This window comes from Bombyx mandarina, chromosome 18, assembly GCF_030267445.1.
Source record: "Bombyx mandarina strain Sakado chromosome 18, ASM3026744v2".
Taxonomy (NCBI): domain Eukaryota; kingdom Metazoa; phylum Arthropoda; class Insecta; order Lepidoptera; family Bombycidae; genus Bombyx; species Bombyx mandarina.
Genome location: NC_143224.1, coordinates 12,678,659 through 12,698,749, shown reverse-complemented (window position 1 = coordinate 12,698,749; position 20,091 = coordinate 12,678,659). Strand labels below are relative to the sequence as shown.

General features: G+C 38.7%; 2 protein-coding genes across 2 annotated transcripts in view; one reads left to right on the top strand and one right to left on the bottom strand.

The window, feature by feature from the left end:
• Positions 1-419: 419 nt before the first annotated feature.
• LOC114250143 (uncharacterized) lies at positions 420-18,569 on the top strand. Its single transcript, XM_089734645.1, has 20 exons — positions 420-696; positions 1,729-2,004; positions 2,097-2,357; positions 2,856-2,904; positions 3,423-3,455; positions 3,539-3,565; positions 3,654-3,844; positions 5,358-5,510; positions 6,553-6,713; positions 7,522-7,628; positions 9,706-9,818; positions 10,457-10,553; positions 12,055-12,167; positions 12,613-12,690; positions 13,548-13,670; positions 14,173-14,316; positions 15,010-15,191; positions 16,248-16,386; positions 17,466-17,580; positions 18,321-18,569. Exons 1-20 carry the CDS (start codon positions 595-597, stop codon positions 18,365-18,367), a joined length of 2,511 nt encoding a protein of 836 aa, XP_089590771.1. The 5' UTR covers positions 420-594; the 3' UTR covers positions 18,368-18,569.
• Positions 18,570-19,232: 663 nt separating this feature from the next.
• LOC114250139 (uncharacterized) overlaps positions 19,233-20,091 on the bottom strand; it is a 31,505-nt gene continuing 30,646 nt past the window's right edge. The window contains exon 3 of the mRNA XM_028183885.2: positions 19,233-19,877. Coding sequence (XP_028039686.2) covers positions 19,766-19,877 — 112 coding nt within the window. The 3' untranslated portion in view covers positions 19,233-19,765. The remainder of the gene's footprint in view (positions 19,878-20,091) is intronic.

Here is a 20,091-nt window from a genome sequence, read left to right as displayed (position 1 = left end):
TTGAGGGTCTGGCGAATTATTATTGTACATACCTATCTAGAGCCACTGGCAGCGTTTACTACACATTACTATAGCGCAGACACGTGTGTGGTAAAAAAAATCTAGTAGGTAGAAAAATCTCTTAATAAATATGTACAACGACTTCCACCGCTAAGCGACTGCCCGAAAACTTATGAAAATATACATATAATTATCGAGATAAAACCCTGAAATGAGTGGAGTCTAATTAGCATAGCTTTTTTTACTGAATTTAACTTTTGGATATTTTTTTCATTACATATATTCTTGACAATATCTCCAATAAATATCAACTAAAATCGTTTATACTATTGCAAGGTTTTAAATTTGATTATCAGTGCCTAAATAATTTAGACGTCATCTAAATTCGATAAATAGACAAAAAACGTGGACCGGGAGTTCATTTCTCCATATAGGCTAATAAGAAACTCCGTTTCGCAGCCTTTTTAATAAAACACAATATTCTTTCACACATTGTCAGTTAAACAATCACAAAAATTCAGACAACAATTTAATTGCCAATTGGTATACTTATTGTTAATTGCGACTGCGTTTACGACTGATTCGATAAAATAAATGAGCAAAATGAAGCGACACATCGATGAACCGAATATGAGCGACACCACGATCCTTATGAAATTAGAGGATTTGATTAACATAGCAATGGGACCGCCTGAGGTATGTGTACCATAAGTCCGTGTGGATAGCAAACATTCAACCGTTCCATTTAATTCCTTGTCATTGGGAAGTTTGTGCCCTTAAGTCACCACGCTGGGCATGCGGGTTGGCAACTAGGAAGTTTAACGTCGTACCCAGGACAGCGGGAAGTCGTTGGATGCGGAAGGCGGAGGACCGCATAATGTGGAAGGCATTGGGGAAGGCCTATGTCCAGCAGTGGGCAGATAAAGGCTGATGATGATGATGATGATGAACTCTTGATTGTACTACCAAATAAAACGCAGCTTTAATTGCAAAGATAAATGTCGTTTATTATGCGAAATGTCGCTTAAACCAAATGAGTCGACTAGTATCAAACAACAACAAGCAAAACCTTCACGGTAGAAATAGGCAGGGAGGTGGTACCCACCCGCGTGGACTCACAAGAGGTCCTACCACCAGTAAACTCTCCTGTAAAACACAATTTTTGACATGAAGCTTTGTATGTAGGGGCCGTCGATGTGTTTATAGTGATTAGAAAGTATTTACCTACATATAGGCTGATGATTATGATGATGATGATGATTTAATTCCCATAACATTGTTTAAGTACAGTCCAAACGATAATTACCCTTAAGCTCTTTCAAAGAGCAGTGACATAGTTACATCCACAGCTACAATTTACAAGCGGCCATTCTGCCCAAAAAGTCTCTTAGCTAGTCATGTCTCTTCCTATCACTAAAGCATTTACATCCCAAATTTTTCCAACGCAAGATAGAGTTTATAAGAATGCATTCTTACATTGCGATAAATGTGAACAGATTCAATGGATTCTCACGGATATCTAGCGATCTAAGAGTGTCGTGTTTAATAATTTCCACTGCCATATAAATGCTTGCTTTAAAGATGCGTTGATTTGAGATATGTATAAATAGGCAGGCATATATTAATCGGGTACAGCGGGCGTCAGCGATCCTTTATACTGAATAAAAAAAATAGCTAATCGCCAGGTTTACTTGATTATAGATTTTTCAGATACTGCACTTTTTTCAGAAAAACATCATTAATTACAAAATGATTCAAACAGTATTGCACATATTAGCACGTCAAATGCGTATGTTGGAAACTCACGTGGAAGTTAGGATCAGGGAGCATTCCCCTATTAGGGAGAAGACTAAAAAGAAGAGAGAAGATTTTTCAACTGAAAGCTCTTCTTCTAAGAGTCCTAAAAGTAAAAGGGCGGGCGATGTCAAGGAAGAGGGCAGGAGAAGAAGCGGATCTAGAAGGGGTTCTCGTGAGAGAGGGAAGGAAAAAGTTTTGTCCCCGCAGGTTTGGTGATCCGTTTTTTAAATAAATCAGTACCTTTTCGTAATTGTCATCATGTAAGTTATTTTTAAATTTATAAACTAAAATGCCAATAGGGAAAAGAAATAAAAGATCAAATCGAAGGTAGTGCTCCTAAAGATAAAGACGAAAAAGGCGTAATGTCTAAAGATAAGAAAGGAAAAGACTCAGAAGCGGATAAGTCGGCAGCAAAAGATGACAAATTGGATAAAAAAGAAAAGAAAAAGCACGAAAAAGGCAAAGATTCAAAAGAAATCGGGAAAAAAGTTGAGAAAGTAATGGGTAAAGATAAAGAGGACGAAAGTGACAAAAAAGACGATTCTTCCAGCCCGAGAGATGTAAGTGTAAAATTTCAAAATTAAAGTACAAGTTAATAATAATAATTATTAATAATAATGCAGAATTTGCGTAATTACGGGTTGTGACCTTGTACGGGTGGGAATCACTACCACGCTTGTTTCTGCCGTGAAGCAGTAATGCGTTTCGATTTGAAGCCTTAGAACTTATGGCTTAAGGTGGATGGTGGCATTTAAAATGTCTATGACTCCAGGAGTTACTGAATACCGGATGAGCCGTGAGGTCATCTGCTCATCTAAGCAGTATAAAACAATTGATAGCTCGAACCATTAGGCGCCCTCCCGGTTCGACCTTTCATAAAATATAAATCTTATTTAATACGTAATTCTAATAATACAAACACATAAGTAAGTTCTCTCTTGGTCTCTTTTGTAAAAGTATAAGCTCAAATAAACTGCATTCATATTTTCTTTAATTTCGTGTTTAAATTTTACATAGTATATTATATTACATTTAGTTAATATTTATTTTCTTTACAGCATGCTAAAACTGGACACGTTCCTTCTACTACCAGTATTGAAGTTACAGGCAGGTTTATTTTGTATTTTTTTATTATTGTTATATATATTAACATAATCTATTTGCTTTATGAAGTACTAGCGACCCGCCCTCGCTTCGCTTCGGAAACATTAAAACACACATGAAACAAAAACAAAAAAAAAATTAAAAAATGTAGCCTATGTTCATCAGGGACAATGTCGGCTTCTAATGGAAAAAGAATTTTTCAAATCGGTCCAGTAGTTTCGGAGCCTATTCGAAACAAACAAACAAATCTTTTCTCTTTATAATATTAGTATAGATTCGTATTAGAAGTATCAAGATTATCCATTATTCCATTCTTAGTACGTTTGGGGCATAAGATTTTCTTGATTTGATATCGGCCTGGCGAATTTCTGCGTTCTAACATTAGCCAACGTAAAAGTTCGAATTTGAATATACACGTCTGTGGAATGCAATTTTAAGGATTATTAAAAATTTAAATCTCCTATTTAATTTTGTTAATCGATTTATTTACAATGAAACTAATAATATCATAAACTTTGTAGAAGTGGAGAGAGACAAAGAAAAAGTGTTATTAGGTAAGGTTTTAATCATAAATTAAATGAATAAATTAAAGAATTAAATTACGTAATTGACTTCTTTAATGTTTGTGCATTTTCAGTGGAAAGGGGACCTATTTTCAGAATTGGTAAGCTCGATTTTACACTGAATCGATTTTTGGAATACGGTAGTTGCGAGATTTTATTCTTAATAACACTCACGTTTAAAAATTCAAGAGTCCCGTCCGCGTGTCGGAAGTATCGAAGTTGTGACAATAACCCAGTTTGCTAGATTGGAAGCAGAGGTTAAAGACTTGAGAGCTTTAGCGTCGCCACTACCAACGCCCACGATTCCGGATAATGAAAAAATTAAAACGGGTATTATAAAGGGTACTGCTTCACTCACGGAGATGATGAAGACTATGCAGGTAGGTAAATATGCTCACGTAGAATCTAGCAGTGTACGAGCGACCAAATACCAACAAAGATTAACCAAATACGTGGTGGGTTTTATGGATATATATCGAGGGTTGAAAGGCCATCTAGTTTATGCGACATTTTAGCAAATTTATAGAAAAGCCATTTAAAATTTAAATTTTGAAAAAAAAATGTCATACGAAAACATATTCAGCTACCTATTTCAATTGAGTAAACTTAATTGAAGTTCAATTAAAAATGTCCTACTGTTGGTGCTAATACCAAATGAAACGCACCTTTATTTACAAAACTAAGTGTGTATTCAGTGAAATGTCGCTTAAACTAAATAGCCTTTTGCAGTGGCGCAGCGAGGGGGGCAAGTGGGGCATCATGCCCCGGGTGCTGCTCACAAAAGGAGTGCCAAATGGCCCCCTGCAAAACAAAGAATTGCTAGATAATTTTTATTGGAACGAAGTTCCTTACGGGACGATGCGGAGGGGTACCCTAACCGGGAAAAAACGTCCGTAACGTAAGATTTTTATTATTAACGCACACAGAGTACTACTTAACTTTGTAATAACGTACAAAAAATATAATAACATATTTTTTTATCATTCATTGACCACGATCTCAGAGCGTTCGTTTGCGCAATACATTAACTCTTATGCAAACAACCGTAAATGAAGTGTACCACAATAAGTTCGCACGTTACCGAATGACAATGGGTTGTTGCGAAACTTCCAGTTTTATTTTCTTTATACCTCGAATAGAACTTAAAATTAATATTTTTATAATAAGGAACTTCGTTCCTATCCGGTGTCCCACGACATCTTTTTTTATTTTAATTGTTTTTTGGATATTTTCCATTTTAAATTTAGTATATTATAATAAATGTTAAATCGTAAATAAAAAGGCAAAACAAAAACACTAACTAATAGTTTAAATAGGGGCGCTAAAAAGGTATTGTGCCCGGGGCGCGAGTTAAGTTCGCTAAGTCACTGACTTTTTGATACATATTTAGGGCCTTTTTTGTTGCTTATGTGTGTGGACGAGCTCACAGCCCACCTGATGTTAAGTGGTTACTGGAGCCCATAGACATCTACAACGTAAATGCGCCATACACCTTGAGATATAAGTTCTAAGGTCTCAGTATGGTCACAACGGCTGCCCCACCTTTCAAACCGAAATGCATTACTGCTTCACGGCAGAAATACTTACCCGTGCGGACTCACAAGAGGTCCTGCCACCAGTAATTACGCAAATTATAATTTTGCGCGTTTGTTTTTTATTACACGATGCTATTCCTTCACCGTGGAAGTCAATCGTGAACATTTGTTAAGTACGTATTTCATTAGAAAAATTGGTACCTGCCTGCGGGGCTCGAACACCGGTGCATCGCTAGATACGAATGCACCGGACGTTTTATCTTTTAGGTCCCGACGACTTCATGGGCCTTAGTCTGTAATATCTGCTTTATATCGATTGTGAAGAACAAACAAGGACATAAGCATCATTTTGCGATAGGTGTCCGCGAGAATTCAAGCCGCGGAGCAAGCGGTTAGTCGAATGGCAGACCTATTAACGCAGCTGGCATCAGTAGGAGCCATCCCCCAGGAGCTGGTAAAAGCTATTCGGGACATGAAGGCGGAAGCGGACCGGGCAGCCGCCGCTGGTGAGGTTAGTATTTAATCATCATCATCATTCTTTCCTATTACCCTCTGCTGGGGTGTAGGGCTCGATTTTTTTTTCATTGTTTATATGGGTGGACGAGTTCACAGCCCACCTGGTGTTAAGTGTTAAGTCCCATAGATATCCACAGCGTAAATGCGCCACCCACCTTGAGATACAAGTTCTAAGGTCTCAAGTATAGTTACAACGGCTGCCCCACCCTTTAAACTGAAACGCATTACTGCTTCACGGCAGAAATAGGCAGGGTGGTGGTACCCACCCGCGCGGACTCACAAGAGGTCCTACCACCAGTAATCCTTCCATTTACATCAGTCTTGGGCAGCCTGTTCTAGCTCCTCCCACGTCATGCCGAAGACGACTAACTCCTACTCCACCGAGCGATGCCAAGTTGTTCTGGTAGTATTTAATAGACAAATATAATTACTGCTTAATTTCTAGTCGAACCCGTCGCTTGCGACGAAGGGCTCGAGGAGTAAATTTACCCACAGACATAGCCCACTAAGTTTCTCGCTGGATCTTCTGAGTGGGTCGCGTTTCCGATCCGGAGGTAGATTCTGCGAAGCACTGCTCTTGTTAGGGATAGTGTTAGCAACGTCGTTTGAGCTCCGTGAGCTCGCGTACTTGTTTTGCGAATTCAATATAACGAGGTACTAGAATAGGTAGAAAAAAAAACTGCTTAATTGATTGCATTGTAAATTATTGTTTCTTTACGTGCAATGGTGGTTGCATTCCCGTGTCTATGATATGTATTTGTATAAATCGTTTAAGTGACATTTCACTAAACACATGGCATTTAAATTTGTAATTAAAGTTGCGTTTTATCTGGTATTAGCATGAAGAGTTCGATGTTTTTGATTGAACTTCAATCATGTTTCTTCCATTCACATAGCTGATTAAGAAGTTACTGTTCGAATGATAGGGATCATAGAAAACAGGAGTCTTTTCTAATCTGATAGAGGCTATTTTCATTTAAGATATCTTGGCCTCGAGATAATGTTAATCCGGATACGTGTTTATGTTCCTACGACAGTCGGCAGGCGGTCCTAGGAAATCTGTAGCGATAGAATCTGCAGACAGTCCAGAGTCTACTGCGGCGCAGCCGTCGAAGATGACCGATACCAGACCGAGTGTGGATTCCAAGACGTCTGCGACTTCTGTCACAGCGCAGCCAGTCACTCGGAAGGAGATGGAGTTAGTTTTTAATGACTCGGATATTGAGAATTATGTTTCAGCATCGTAATAAACGTAAATATCGGTATCATTATACAAATATCGATATGCAATATCGATAAAGGTACATTTCAACACATGACATTATTTTAACCATGTATTGTATCTTCGATCAACAATAGTAACTTGTTACTATGTACAATAGTTACTATTGATGATCGAAGTATTGTATAAACGCGAATGCAAATTGCGTTTTCCTCTCCCTTCATTAAATGAATTATTCGAATTGTGCCCTTGTTTGTTAAAATAAGATCTTAAGCTTGCATAATAAGCGATAAAAATATTTTTGTCAAACATTGAATTTACCAAAAGAAAAGGAATACGACACAATATTTGTTAAACGAAAAGACAAAAGCCATTTCTTTCACCCTATCAAATCAATATAACAATTTCTTGCTAGTTGGATACTCTTGGCAGAGTAGTCATGGAACAATTTACTTAAACATCTCTACTAATATATAAATCTACAGTGGTTTTTACGGATGTTCCGTTATAACTACTGAACCATGCATCCGTCCGATTGACTTGAAACTTGGTATCCATCTAGAAAATACATGCACTTAATGGATAGGCTAATATTTATATGGGTTTTGGACTCCCTACACCAGTTGCGGGGGCGTTAATGATGAGAATCTTCGTGGGAGTGAGAAATAATAATGTTAATTTTAAATGCCCAGCGAAGCAGACGGGTACAGCTAGTATAATAATAAGTTTACTTGTTTGCAGAATATATATGCTAACCAATTTATTTGTATTTGTTGTACCTTAGCGAAATGTTAGAAAGCCTCAAAGAAGAATTAATGAAAAACATGCATCACATGTCGGCGAAGGCTGCTTCTTCGGCAGATACAGCCGCTTACACTGCGAAGAACGTTGGTAAGTTTAGAATACAAATAATAGCGAACAAGAGGTTCCCTTTTAAACTTTTCACAAACGCCTCGCATTCCATTCATTGTGACGTCATTTGGGGTTAAAATAACAAGCTAACAGTAGATTGTACACTAATTCATAACAACTAGTTTTTACAGCGTTGCTGTTTAGATTGAGGCGATTTAATTCAATTTTTTTTTAAAACTTACTTTTTTTTAAATTATACCAACACGATTCGTTTTTCGGCATATATCAGGCACCAATTTTTTTCCCCATACCTATTCACTGGTAGCCGAAGGGGCTATTCCAGTTACTTTACAATCGTGTTGTTACTGATGTCGGATTGACAATTTAGTTGTATTCATGTATTTGATATATTTCTAATCACGTTACCTAATATATCGAAGAGGGGGAGGAGGAAGGAGGAGGGAGGGGTGAATGAATGGCTATTTGGTTTAAGCGACATTTTCACAATTCTACAGGAGAACCATTTAAAGTTTATAATTTGGAAAATTATCATAAAAAAAAACTTCGGCTATTTGAATGGAGTAAACTTCATTGAATTTATAAACATCGAACTCTTGATTCTTCAATACAGAGATTGAGAGACGTATACGACTGGGTTGGTCGGCATTTGGGAAATTCCGTGGAATCCTCACCTCGCAAATTCCTCAATGCCTGAAGACAAAAGTCTTTAACCAATGCGTTCTCCCCGCAATGACCTACGGCGCGGAAACCTGGACACTGACGGCAGGGCTGGTCCATAAGTTAAGAGTCGCACACCGGCGATGGAGAGAGCTATGCTCGGCATTTCTCTAAGGGACAAAATCCGGAACGAAGAAATTCGACGGAGAACCAAAGTCGACGACATAGCTCTCAAAGTTAGCAGGCTGAAGTGGCAATGGGCCGGTCACATCTGTCGAGCCAGCGACGCCAGGTGGGGGAGGAAAGTCCTCAAATTCCGTGTACAAGGAGCGTGGGGCGTCCTCCAACCAGGTGGACTAACACGGCGGGAAGTCGTTGGATGCGGAAGGCGGAGGACCGCATAATGTGGAAGGCATTGGGGAAGGCCTATGTCCAGCAGTGGGCAGATAAAGGCTGATGATGATGATGATGATGATGAGCTCTTGATTGTACTACCAAATAAAACGCAGCTTTAATTGCAAAGATAAATGTCGTTTATTATGCGAAATGTCGCTTAAACCAAATGAGTCGACTAGTATCAAACAACAACAAGCAAAACCTTCACGGTAGAAATAGGCAGGGAGGTGGTACCCACCCGCGTGGACTCACAAGAGGTCCTACCACCAGTAAACTCTCCTGTAAAACACAATTTTTGACATGAAGCTTTGTATGTAGGGGCCGTCGATGTGTTTATAGTGATTAGAAAGTATTTACCTACATATAATACTGCCACAGAATGTCACGATGTAGTAGTGTGGCTCGATAGGAGTGAACTAGGTTAAGTGTGTCTTCCGAATTTATGTTAACTTCCGTCCCATAAATTTAAAAAACTGTAAAGGGATTTTTTTTATTATAAGTATTTTGACTATCAACTTTTACTTGAAATTGTGATAAAACTTATATTTGAGTCGACTATTATCAAAGCCGGCAATGTGACTTTTGGACAATTATTGGTAAATCAGAAAAACGAATTATTGACTTTGTATTCCATTGGCAGTCACAAAACTCTTCTGAACGACATCTTAGATAAATAATAAGTTAAGTATTAACCTTTATTTAATGCAGGTTTTGAACCGTATTCTTTGAAGGAGACGATTATATTCAAATCAATCTGTATTGACATATCAATAACATTTTTTTGTCCAAATGCACAGATTGCCACCTTTGATAATAGACGACTCAAATAGCCTTTCACGCCTCGATATTACGTCTAGATTGTTTTTTTTTAATACGCTTTCATTAGCTTCTTTTTTACAATAAAATCATTTTTTCTTACACTATTTTTAATTCAAATTTATTAAAATTTATTTTCTATTTTTTTGTTGGATTTTCTATAAAAGCGTATTTTATTAGTTTTTTTAAACTATTATTTATTTATTAAATGAATATTTTGTTTTAGCTGACAAGCTGGGAACAGCGTTGGCGGTCAATACTCGCCTGAACACACTGCATTCGCTTGTGGCCGATTATTCCGAGCAACTATCGGGATTCGATGCCGGATTGACAACTCAGGTTGGTATTGAAGGGGGGAGGGGGGGGGGGAGGTCATGTTAACAGTCGCCTGAACACACTGCATTCGCTTGTGGGGCAAGTTGTGAAGCCGAAAGAGTCGGTAGCATTATTAAGTATCGTAGGTACTTAGCGGTAGCACTGTGGCTAGGTTCATATCAGCATAACCTAGGAATCCTATGACGTACAGCAGCTCAAGATCTGCAGATCGTCAATTTCCAAATACCCCGTGTGCCTCCAAGGCGCGGATGCCTCGAAGGAGTTTCGAACCCCCCTTTTTTTTTTTCGGGTCGGGGGCTGAACCTCCTACGAGGTCCCCGTGCCTAGCGGCCGCGCGGGGTATGTGGGACTGGTCCGCGACTGAAAAACCGCGGGCCCAAGGATGAGGTTCGGCCCCCTTACCCAAAAGGATGTATAGTAGGTTACAAACCATCAGTGATTAAGCAATGACGCTAATTACATATTGTCAGCAAATCAAAAAATTTAACAGATTTATTCTCTTTTTCTTTTGTCGTATCACTCTTGTCGGAGCGGTCGTGGTCGTCATTCAGTTTCATTGCTGTGGGTAGATGCTGTGCGTTTATAGTTATGTCCCAATTATGTCAGAACTTCAGTCTGTATGTATCTTTCCGTGTGCGCAGATGCAAAGCTTCAAAGAGCAGATTGTTCAGATCGATTCGGATCTCAAGAACGGATTGAAACTAATGGAAAAGGCTAACAATAGTGGCGAAACAGCCGGTTAGTTTAATAATAATAACTGGGAAAGAATCACGCACGATCATCAGGCGTCAAATTAGGATTCGCTTATGGGTACTAGAGACTGAAATACTCACTTGTATACGTGTAAATATATACATACATATGGGTATAGATAATAAGCACCCAGACAAAGAGCAAACCGCCCTGTTCACGATGTTTGTCCGATTTGGGAATCAATCGAACCCACTGCCCTCAGCGCATATCAAGAGTCAGAGCACTAACTACTGCACCATCGAATTATAATATTATGCAAATTATAGTAAATAGTAAATAAAGATTTATACAAGTAATACTAAGAATGTGAACATACTCGTATGTTGTAAGAGTACATAACTTTTTGTCAAGCTATTTGTATAGCTATATGTATTCTATGTTAGCAAATCCCACCCCTCCTGGCTGAACCTTTACTCGTCCACTTTTTTTTTTTTTTTTTTTTGTAGGCAGACGGGCATACGGCCCACCTGATGGTGAGTGGTTACCGTCGCCCATGGACTTCAGCAATGCAAGGGGCAGAGCCAAGCCGCTGCCTACCGCCAATTGCTATATTTTTGAGCTGCCTATTTTTCGTCGTATCGTATAGTAGTGGTTTAACTTGAGTCTAGTGACAGTTTATTTGCAATCCACGACATATTTACTTATTTATCTATGTACACACAAAAAAGAAGAAATAGTACAGAGTAATAGGAAAATGTACAAAGGCACTGCTTATTTCTTTAAGAAAACTCTTCAAAAAGACCTGCGAGAGGATTATGAGAATAATAATTAAAAGTGATGAGTGTGTGTAGAACAGCTAAAATAACAAATGCAACATGAGAATTATAGTAATGCACATACACATAGCAAATAATGTTAAACTTGAATACAAAATATATTATATGTAAGTAACACAATATATACGAAGTATATACACAATATACATACAGTATATTTATTATGACGCGTATAAATACTTTGTTTGTAGAGCATTCATTGACGCCGATGTTGACGTGTTTGATGATTTTGAAACTGTTGACTCAAATTTGCACTTGGCTCTGTAATTTCAAATGCTTTATGACGATAGGCTTCGACTTAACATCGACTGTAGATCTTAAGAAAGACTTAAGAAATGTTCACGATTGATTTCCGCGGTGAAAGAATAACATTGTGTAATAAAAATTAAGCCCGCAAAATTATAATTTGCGTAATTACTGGTCGTAGGACCTCTTATGAGTCCGCACGGGTAGGTACCACCACCCCGCCTATTTCTGGCGTGAAGCAGTAATGCGTTTGGGTTTGAAGGGTGGGGGCAGCCGTTGTAACTATACTGAGATCTTAGAACTTATATTTCAAGGTGGGTGGTGTATTTACGTTGTAAATGTCTATGGACTCCAGTAACCACTTAACACCAGGTGGGCTGTGAGCTCGTCCACCTATCTAAGCAATAAAAAAATAATATTTGGAATGTTCTGGTTTTTATTTATACATACCTTCCTTTTTACAGCTATAATGGAATTGACTGAGCGCTACGAGGGTCTCGTCTCCGACTTGGAACAGACTACTAGTGCTCATCAGGGTCTCACCCATACACAAGCGCAGCTTGAAGATCAACTGCAAGTATGATCATCATCAATGTTTTTTTTTATGTTGATTTGTTTATTTCGTTGAGATAATTAGTTTGTAGTTACGTAATACTTCGAACGTAATGGGATGTTTAAACTACTCCCCGAATCCTGATCACGTCTAGAAGGTCGTGTTGTGAGTCCGCACGGGTAGGTACCACCGCCCGGCCTATTTCTGCCGTGAAGCAGTAATGCGTTTCGGTTTTGAAGGGTGGGGCATTGACATTGTAAATGTCTGTGTGCTCCACTAACCACTTAACACTAGGTGGGCCGTGAGCGCGTTCGTACATTTAAGCAAAAAACAAGAAACATTTTGTGGTAAACAATACCGTATTACCGGGTTACGATATATGCTGGTATAACACTACACTGATTTGACTTTGTTTTTCGAGATTAAGGAACAATACATAATTCAGTTTTCTTGGTTGTCGGTCTCATAGAAAATGCTGGAATGCATTGAAATGCTACGTGAGCAGAAGGCTGATCGCGATGAGGTTGCGGACGGTCTTAGGGATAAGGTATGAGATTAATTTAAATGCTTAATGATACTTTTAGATGTAGCCGAATAACTGGCTTTTGATGTAAGCTGTCGATTTAGCGCTGGGGAAGAGTAAAGTCGCTACTGTTACCTTATTAATAACACTTATATTCGTTTGAAAGCTTGTTTGATGAAGGATTCTTCATGGCGCCCGAAGAAATACCGTGAATGACGAGTTTATCCCACAGAGTTTTATATGAAACTATAATCTTCTAAATTATTCTGTTAGGTTAGGTTAGGTTAGGAATATAGAACGATATAGGACGATTTCTAATATTTGAAAGGAAATAAATATCTTCCCCATCGAGATATAATGTACTACGTAGTCTTCCCATTCAATGTTACAATGTAACAAAGCACGTAATACCATTCTATTTAATTATTTTAATATTATCTTCATAAATATTAGGCGTATTTTTAGAAAAATTCTGATTATTAGGCTCTATAATATAATTGTTTGGGATGATCCCATCATATCTTTCTTACCATCGCATTGCCCGCGACCATAGTAGAGTTCATCCATACTACCTGGAGCCACTGCGGCCATCCACAGTGCGTTTCCAGAGATCTTTTTTGCCACGGACCATCCGGCTTTGGAATGAGTTCCCCTCCACGGTGTTTTCCGAGCGCTATGACATGTTCTTCTTCAAACGAAGCTTGTGAAGAGTATTAAGCGGTAGGCAGCAGCTTGGCTCTGCCTCTGGCATTGCTGAAGTCCACGGGCGACGGTAGCCACTCACCATCAGGTGGGCAGTGTGCTCGTCTACCTACAAGGGCAATAAAATAATAATAATAATAATGATACTATATTATGTGTAACTCTATAAAGTATTATAGGCGGATATCTCACGGCTTGCGGGCTTGTTGTCCGAGTTAGACTTCGCACAGGCCCGATCTGAACTCGAACGGCGTTTGGAGCTCTGCCATGAAAAGTTCAACAAGCAGGAAGCGGTTTGGATGGTAGCTTCTATGCCAGTTTGTTTTCTGTCATAATTTTAATGCTGTCACACCCAGCTGACTGTGCCCTCGATACGTATAAGCGACGGGAGTTTTCCGTCGATGTTGGACGGGTGTTGGAGAAGTCTGTAAGCTCGTGGATTTATTTTTAAATATCACATGAAGCTAAATTTGTAGATATCTGAATCTGGTTCTATCGTAACTGTGTACTACATTTTTAACATACTTTTATTAGCTTGGTATGTATGTATGTTAAGGGAATTTTTGAATTTCATGACAATACAATAATTCTGTAGCTTTGCCTTAATATCCGGACCAGAAAAATATGAAAACAATTGTTAGTTCGGATCCTTATATACGATATAAGTAAAAAAATTTTTAATTATCTAAAATATATAATTATCTTCATGCGTTTTGTGAATGATCGGTTGTTATGTTGATCAGGAAGAAAGTCTTGTCGTTGAGGGCGAATGTTAGAGAGGTTCATATAATGGCGCTATTGCAGGGCGCCATCAGTGACCTCACATCGGTCATGGAGAGTAAGGCGCAGTTGATGCAGCTACTGTCCACCAAAGATGAAGTCCAGCAGCGTCTCGAGGAGCTGCAGGAGAAGCTGCGTAAGCTGGCCGTTTTACTTGGAGACCCGAAGGTTCGATCTTAATCATTTTTTTATTTATTTCATACAGCGTGCTTAGCGAGTGTTTTACTTCTCGATCGCGTAAAAGTTACTTAAATTTGTGTATAGATTTAAAACAGCTTCCCTTTGCCGCTAGGGGCGCTGTTCCGACTCCATACAAATTTGAGTTAACTTTAACGCGATCGGGAAGTAAAAAAACTCGCGCTAAGCACACAGATCTCGGTCTGTGTGTACGTTTTCTTCGCACCTTTTTACAGTTGTATTGAAACTGTTTTTGAAGTGAAACTTCTAATGCGACTTCCGACAAGGTTGCGTTAAACGTTTAAAGCTGCCATATTAGAAAGAGACAGAGCGAGAGTGAATGCGTGGCACTCGAACGCATGCGCGTAGTATTGTTGTTACAGGCCAGCGCGAGCGTTAGCAACGAGTAGCGGCAAATATTTTAATTAAGGATTTAAAAAAAAAAACTATCTACAATTTAAAGTATATATAATATGAATGTTGAAGATGTCGCATCTCTTATACACAGCATTCCCTATTACAAGAGCAATCTGATTTAAGGATGAAAAATGAAGAAAACCACAATCAATACTACACATCGAAAAAGAAGTTTCACTTCATTCACACGTGCACCAAGTTGCACGCGCACCGTTTTTTTGTTTGAAAATTACTGACATTCTGGTCAGAACAAGAATGTGGTTTCAGGCGGCGATGTTGACTCGCAAGCTGTGCCGAGATGCGACGTGCGGGGCGTGCATGGCGCCCGCGCTCATGGAGCTTGAGGACGCCAACTTCGGAGCGCCTCCCCCCCTGCCCGCTCTGCATCCGGCACCCGCCGCCCCCACCGACGACATATGCTTCGATGACTTTAAACCTGAAGATCACAAGTGAGGAGAATAATTTTCTTACGTTTGGGAGTTTGTGACATTGACGAACTATTTGAGCGATAAGACACTAAGCAATTCTTTTTTCTACAATTTGTTTTGTTTCCATTATAAGTAGATTCGCATACAGTCCACTATTGATGGTGAGTGGTTAACGTCGCGGATGGACGTCAGCAATGCTAGTGGTACAGCCAAGCCATTCCATACCGCTGAGCATTCTCAGTAAGTTCTTAACCCACAGACACAGCCCACTGAGTTTCTCGCCGGATCTTCTCAGTGGGTCGCGTTTCGATCCGGTGGTAGATTCTGCAAAGCACTGCTCTTGCTAGGGCTAATGTTAGCAACACACCCGACTTAAGCCCCGTGAGCTCACCTACACGTCAAGGAGAAGCTGATATAGATTAAGGCTATCAGCATACGTACGGAAAAAAGCAAGTTTTTTATTTGAGGAAGGACATGTCACACCGCTCGAGAAACACCGTGGAGGGTAGTTTATTCTAAAGCTGGATATTAAATAATCAACAGGAACAAGCCATACACCCCAAGCTAGAATTCTTTTTACTATAGATACTGGAGACTGATATACTTGTATACGTTTATATGTATCCATATACAGATAATAAACACACATGCAAAGAGCAAACGAATCTGTTCATCACACGACTGTTTGCCCGATGTTGGAAGCCGGACCTACGATCCTCGATCCAATAGCCAGAAGAGGGTAACTACTGCTCATACCCGATCCTGTGGACCGAATGGTAAACAGTCGACGTCGCCCTAAGCAACTGCTCTTGCTAGAGCCAGTGTTAGCACCACTCCTGGCCTGAGCCCCGTGAGTTCAACAACACGTCAAGGCAAAGCTGAAATAGCATTTCAAGGCTATCAGCATGGGTAGGGAAAAAAACGACTGCACCATCGAATCAGATTTCTCGATATGATTCTCGTATGATCGTCAGACTGTGGTACAGCCGAAGGTTTTGAGCCTCATTATACGAGGGACATGAAAACGTAAAATAATTATAGTCATATCAGTTGTAAATATGATGGTGGTAATTTCAGAGCCCGTCACATTTGCCACCGCTGGGTCGGCGGCTCTCACACTCTGATCTCGGGGGCCGGCACGAGGGGGACGGCGCCCCCCATGGGCCTCAACGCGGCTCCCACCAAGAAATACACCGGCTACGGAATGGACGGACGTGTACGCATGATAATTGTTGTTTAAAAAAAAGCGGCGCGCGTGCAACTTGGTGCACGTGAATGAAGTGAAACTTCTTTTTCGATGTGTAGTATTGTAGTTTTCTTCATTTTTCATCTTTAAATCAGATTGTTCTTGGAATAGAGAATGCTGTGTATAAGAGATGCGACATCTTCAGCATTCATATTATATATACTTTAAATTATATGTAGATAGAAAAATAAATATATCTATATATTTTTTAAATACTTCATTAAAATATGGGCCGCTACTCGTTGCTAACGTTCGCGCTGGCCTGTAACAGGTATACTACGCGCATGCGTTAGGTGCCACGCATTCACTCTCGCTCTGTATCTTTCTAATATGGTAGCGTTAAACGTATAACGCAACCTTGTTGGAAGTCGCATTAGAAGTTTCACTTCAAAAATGTATGCGGCCAATAATAGTTTGTCGTAGCAGTCAGATTTTTTCGTTCAGATTGATTCGTTCACCATCGTTCCATTAGTGACTTAGTTGTTGTTAAACAATCATATGTTTCATTTTCATCGGATAACCGCTGTGTAGCCGCTGTATGTGCCACCAGTAGTTACGCAAACTATAATTTATGCGGGTTTGATTTTTATTACACAATGTAATTCCTTCACCGCGGAAGTCAATCGCAAAAAGATTCCTTAGTACGTATTTCATTAGAAAAATTGGTACCCGCCTGCGGGATTCGAACACCGGTGCGTCGCTCGATACAAATGCACCGGACGTCTTGTCCTTTAGGCCACGACAACTTCCTTTTTGCGACGAGCCTTTTGTTTTTACTACGTTTTGTTTCATCCTGGACTTACTCTTACGATCTACGAATTTAGAAATAAATTACTTTTACGGGTTTGTCTTTTCATTGTCATTATATTATTTCATACGGTCAGGCGTCGTTCATAATTTATAATCTTTTAATTGTGTATCATTAAAGCAAGTGATTGAATTTGAAGAAAAATACAACACGAATCTAAAGAAATATTTGGAGTTCTGTATTTTTCATGTCTTTCACGCACACGGATTTGGATGGATAACGTTTTGTGTATTTAATCTAGTTGTATATGCTGGAAGAAGAGTTACTGCCGTGCTTGGAGTGCAATGCTTTGAATATAGAAAAGGAGGATGCGACTTCTGTGCCTGGTCCCCGCGAGACTGGGGCTGGAGACCAAGGTAGAGAAGTAGGAGATAATCAACTCATTTATTAGGATTAAATGTAAATTTATATTATTATTTATATCGGGTCACTTGGCCTTATGAGGTTACTGGAGCCCAGAGATATTAACAACGTAAGTGCCGTTGAGACATTTGGTCAGGTCTCAGTTTTATAGTACAAAGCTTGTCCTGTCCTTTAAACAGAAAGGTATTACTGCTTCACGGAAGAAACAGGTAGGGTGGTAGTACCCACCTTTTTTTTATTGCCCTTGTAGGCAGACGAACATACGGCCCACCTGATGGTGAGTGGTTACCGTAGCCCATGGACTTCAGCAATGCCAGGGGCAGAGCCAAGCCGCTGCCTACCGCATGCCAAGCCGCTGCCTACCGCAGCCAAGCCGCTGCCTACCGCATGCCAAGCCGCTGCCTACCGCAGCCAAGCCGTGCCTACCGTGCGGGCTCTCAAAACGCCCTACTCCCTACTGATAATGACAAAAAGACACGACATGGACAGTTTGCAACCTGTTTGTTGAGCGACGAATCAGATTACAGATTAAACTAAGCTAAGCCCTAGCATAGCCCATAGCACAGCTCCTTAGATTGTCAACAATTAGGTTGGGAGAAAAGAAATAGTTGGGCGGAAATTGCAGTGAAAATTCAAATATTTATTACCTATCAGTTAATTATTTTAAATATGAAAGGGTAGTGAAATATATCGAAATGCTATTGACAGTGAAAATTTTTTTTATCAATTCCAGGGAGCAACTCACTCTCAACAATACAACCAAAAACAGTGGAAATTTAAAATTGAGTTTATTTTTTTTGGGTATGTTCAATAAAAACGATATTAATTGTTTTATATTGCTTTCATTTATTCGTTAAAAAAATAAATAAATAATTTATTACATTAAAATTAGCGTATTTACAGCGGTTTTTCTTATGTGAATTAAATAAATATTATTATTATTATACGTTGATAATATTGTAATTTTAAAGTTTAAATTAATAATTAGTGCGGAGCTGAAGAGCTTTCATACTTTTTGTTCCAATTAGTTAAATAGTGAGAAAAATTCTATTCTAGAATGTAGCTCTAAAAATATTAGAATAAAAAAAGAGTGTAATCTGTAAACATTCCCATTTGTAATTTCACGTAAAATTTTTTAATAACAATAAAGATTAAAACGTTAATTATATAACTTTAAAATGAAAAATTTTCAAATAAACTTGACAATAAATTGTATTAAATTAGAAAAAATCGATGTTTTATTTTGTCAGTTTTATACAGGCAACTTGAATTCAAAGTTACGTCCGGAATGTGTTAAAGATAATTGTGGATTGACTGTTGTTAAAATCTATTCCAAAATCGCGATATATTATTACTCATCACTCAAATGCGTTGAGAGATTGAATTGGAACTGAATAAGTTAAAATAAATAAATTAAACATTAATCGAATCGAAAACATAAATAAGTACATATTTGGTAACAATAAATACATTATCCATTGACCGCGAAACAGTTAACGAGTTACATAATTTTTTTGTAAATCGTCTTCTGTGATGCGGCTGCGCTGGATATATCTATGATTTGCGAAATGTCTTACAATCATAATTAATTATAATTATGATAATTAATCATATTTAATCATAATTAATTATAATTATGTTAAATTTATTTTAATTATGTAATTTTATGTATTTCATTTAATTTGACTTAAATCTAAGCAACGATCTCTACAGGTTACGTACGTAATTACGTTTTAATTTTATTTGTAAAACATTTTCGCGAATCTTATCATAAATAGTTACATCTTATTAATAAATAACAACTAGCTTACATCGTAGAATAAATAGAATAATAAATTATTAATCACGATTATATTTCACCAGGATGTGAGTTTATTTTCTGTTATAATTGCGTGTAGCCGCGGTCCGTGACTTCACTAGGAACAAAAAGGTTTTAACTGCAGTGTGGGTAGTTTGAAATTTAACCTACTTCATTTGTAAATGTTTTTTTTGTATGTGAAATCATTATTATGAGGTTTTTATCGGTGCTCGAAGCTCCTAATTGCTTTTCTGTTAACGATATTTTACTGATCATAAATATCGGAGTCACTCAGACATTAGCATAAAAGAAAAGTAATAGCGAAGTTTTAAACACTTATGACGTCACGCCTGGAAGTCTCCTCTCAATGCAGGATAAGATCAGGGCGTTTCGCAATGGAACCGGCCGCAGTCGTGGTCCCGGCTCGCCGCCATGACATCTCCGAGCTGATGAGCCACTGATGAGGTGCTGGGATCAGCGCCAAATGAAATCCTGGAATTTACAAAAGGACGAATACAGAATGTAGTTCAGTTTTTCTAAAATTAATTTAGTTTGGTGAGCCACTGTCGTGGTACAGATCACGGCGATGTTTTTTTATTTTTGGTACGAAGTTTCTTATGGGACGATGCGGAGGGGTACCCTAACCGGGAAAAAACGTCCGTAACGTAAGATTTTTATTAGTAATGCATACAGTGTACGACTTAAC

Excerpts from the sequence above, each read along its gene's own strand:
- LOC114250143 (XM_089734645.1), top strand. The coding sequence starts at position 595 with ATGAGCAAAATGAAGCGACACATCGATGAACCGAATATGAGCGACACC. Across the intron at positions 6,714-7,521 it reads GTCACTCGGAAGGAGATGGA|CGAAATGTTAGAAAGCCTCA; the intron begins GTTAGTTTTTAA and ends GTTGTACCTTAG. Across the intron at positions 13,671-14,172 it reads AGCAGGAAGCGGTTTGGATG|GGCGCCATCAGTGACCTCAC; the intron begins GTAGCTTCTATG and ends GCGCTATTGCAG.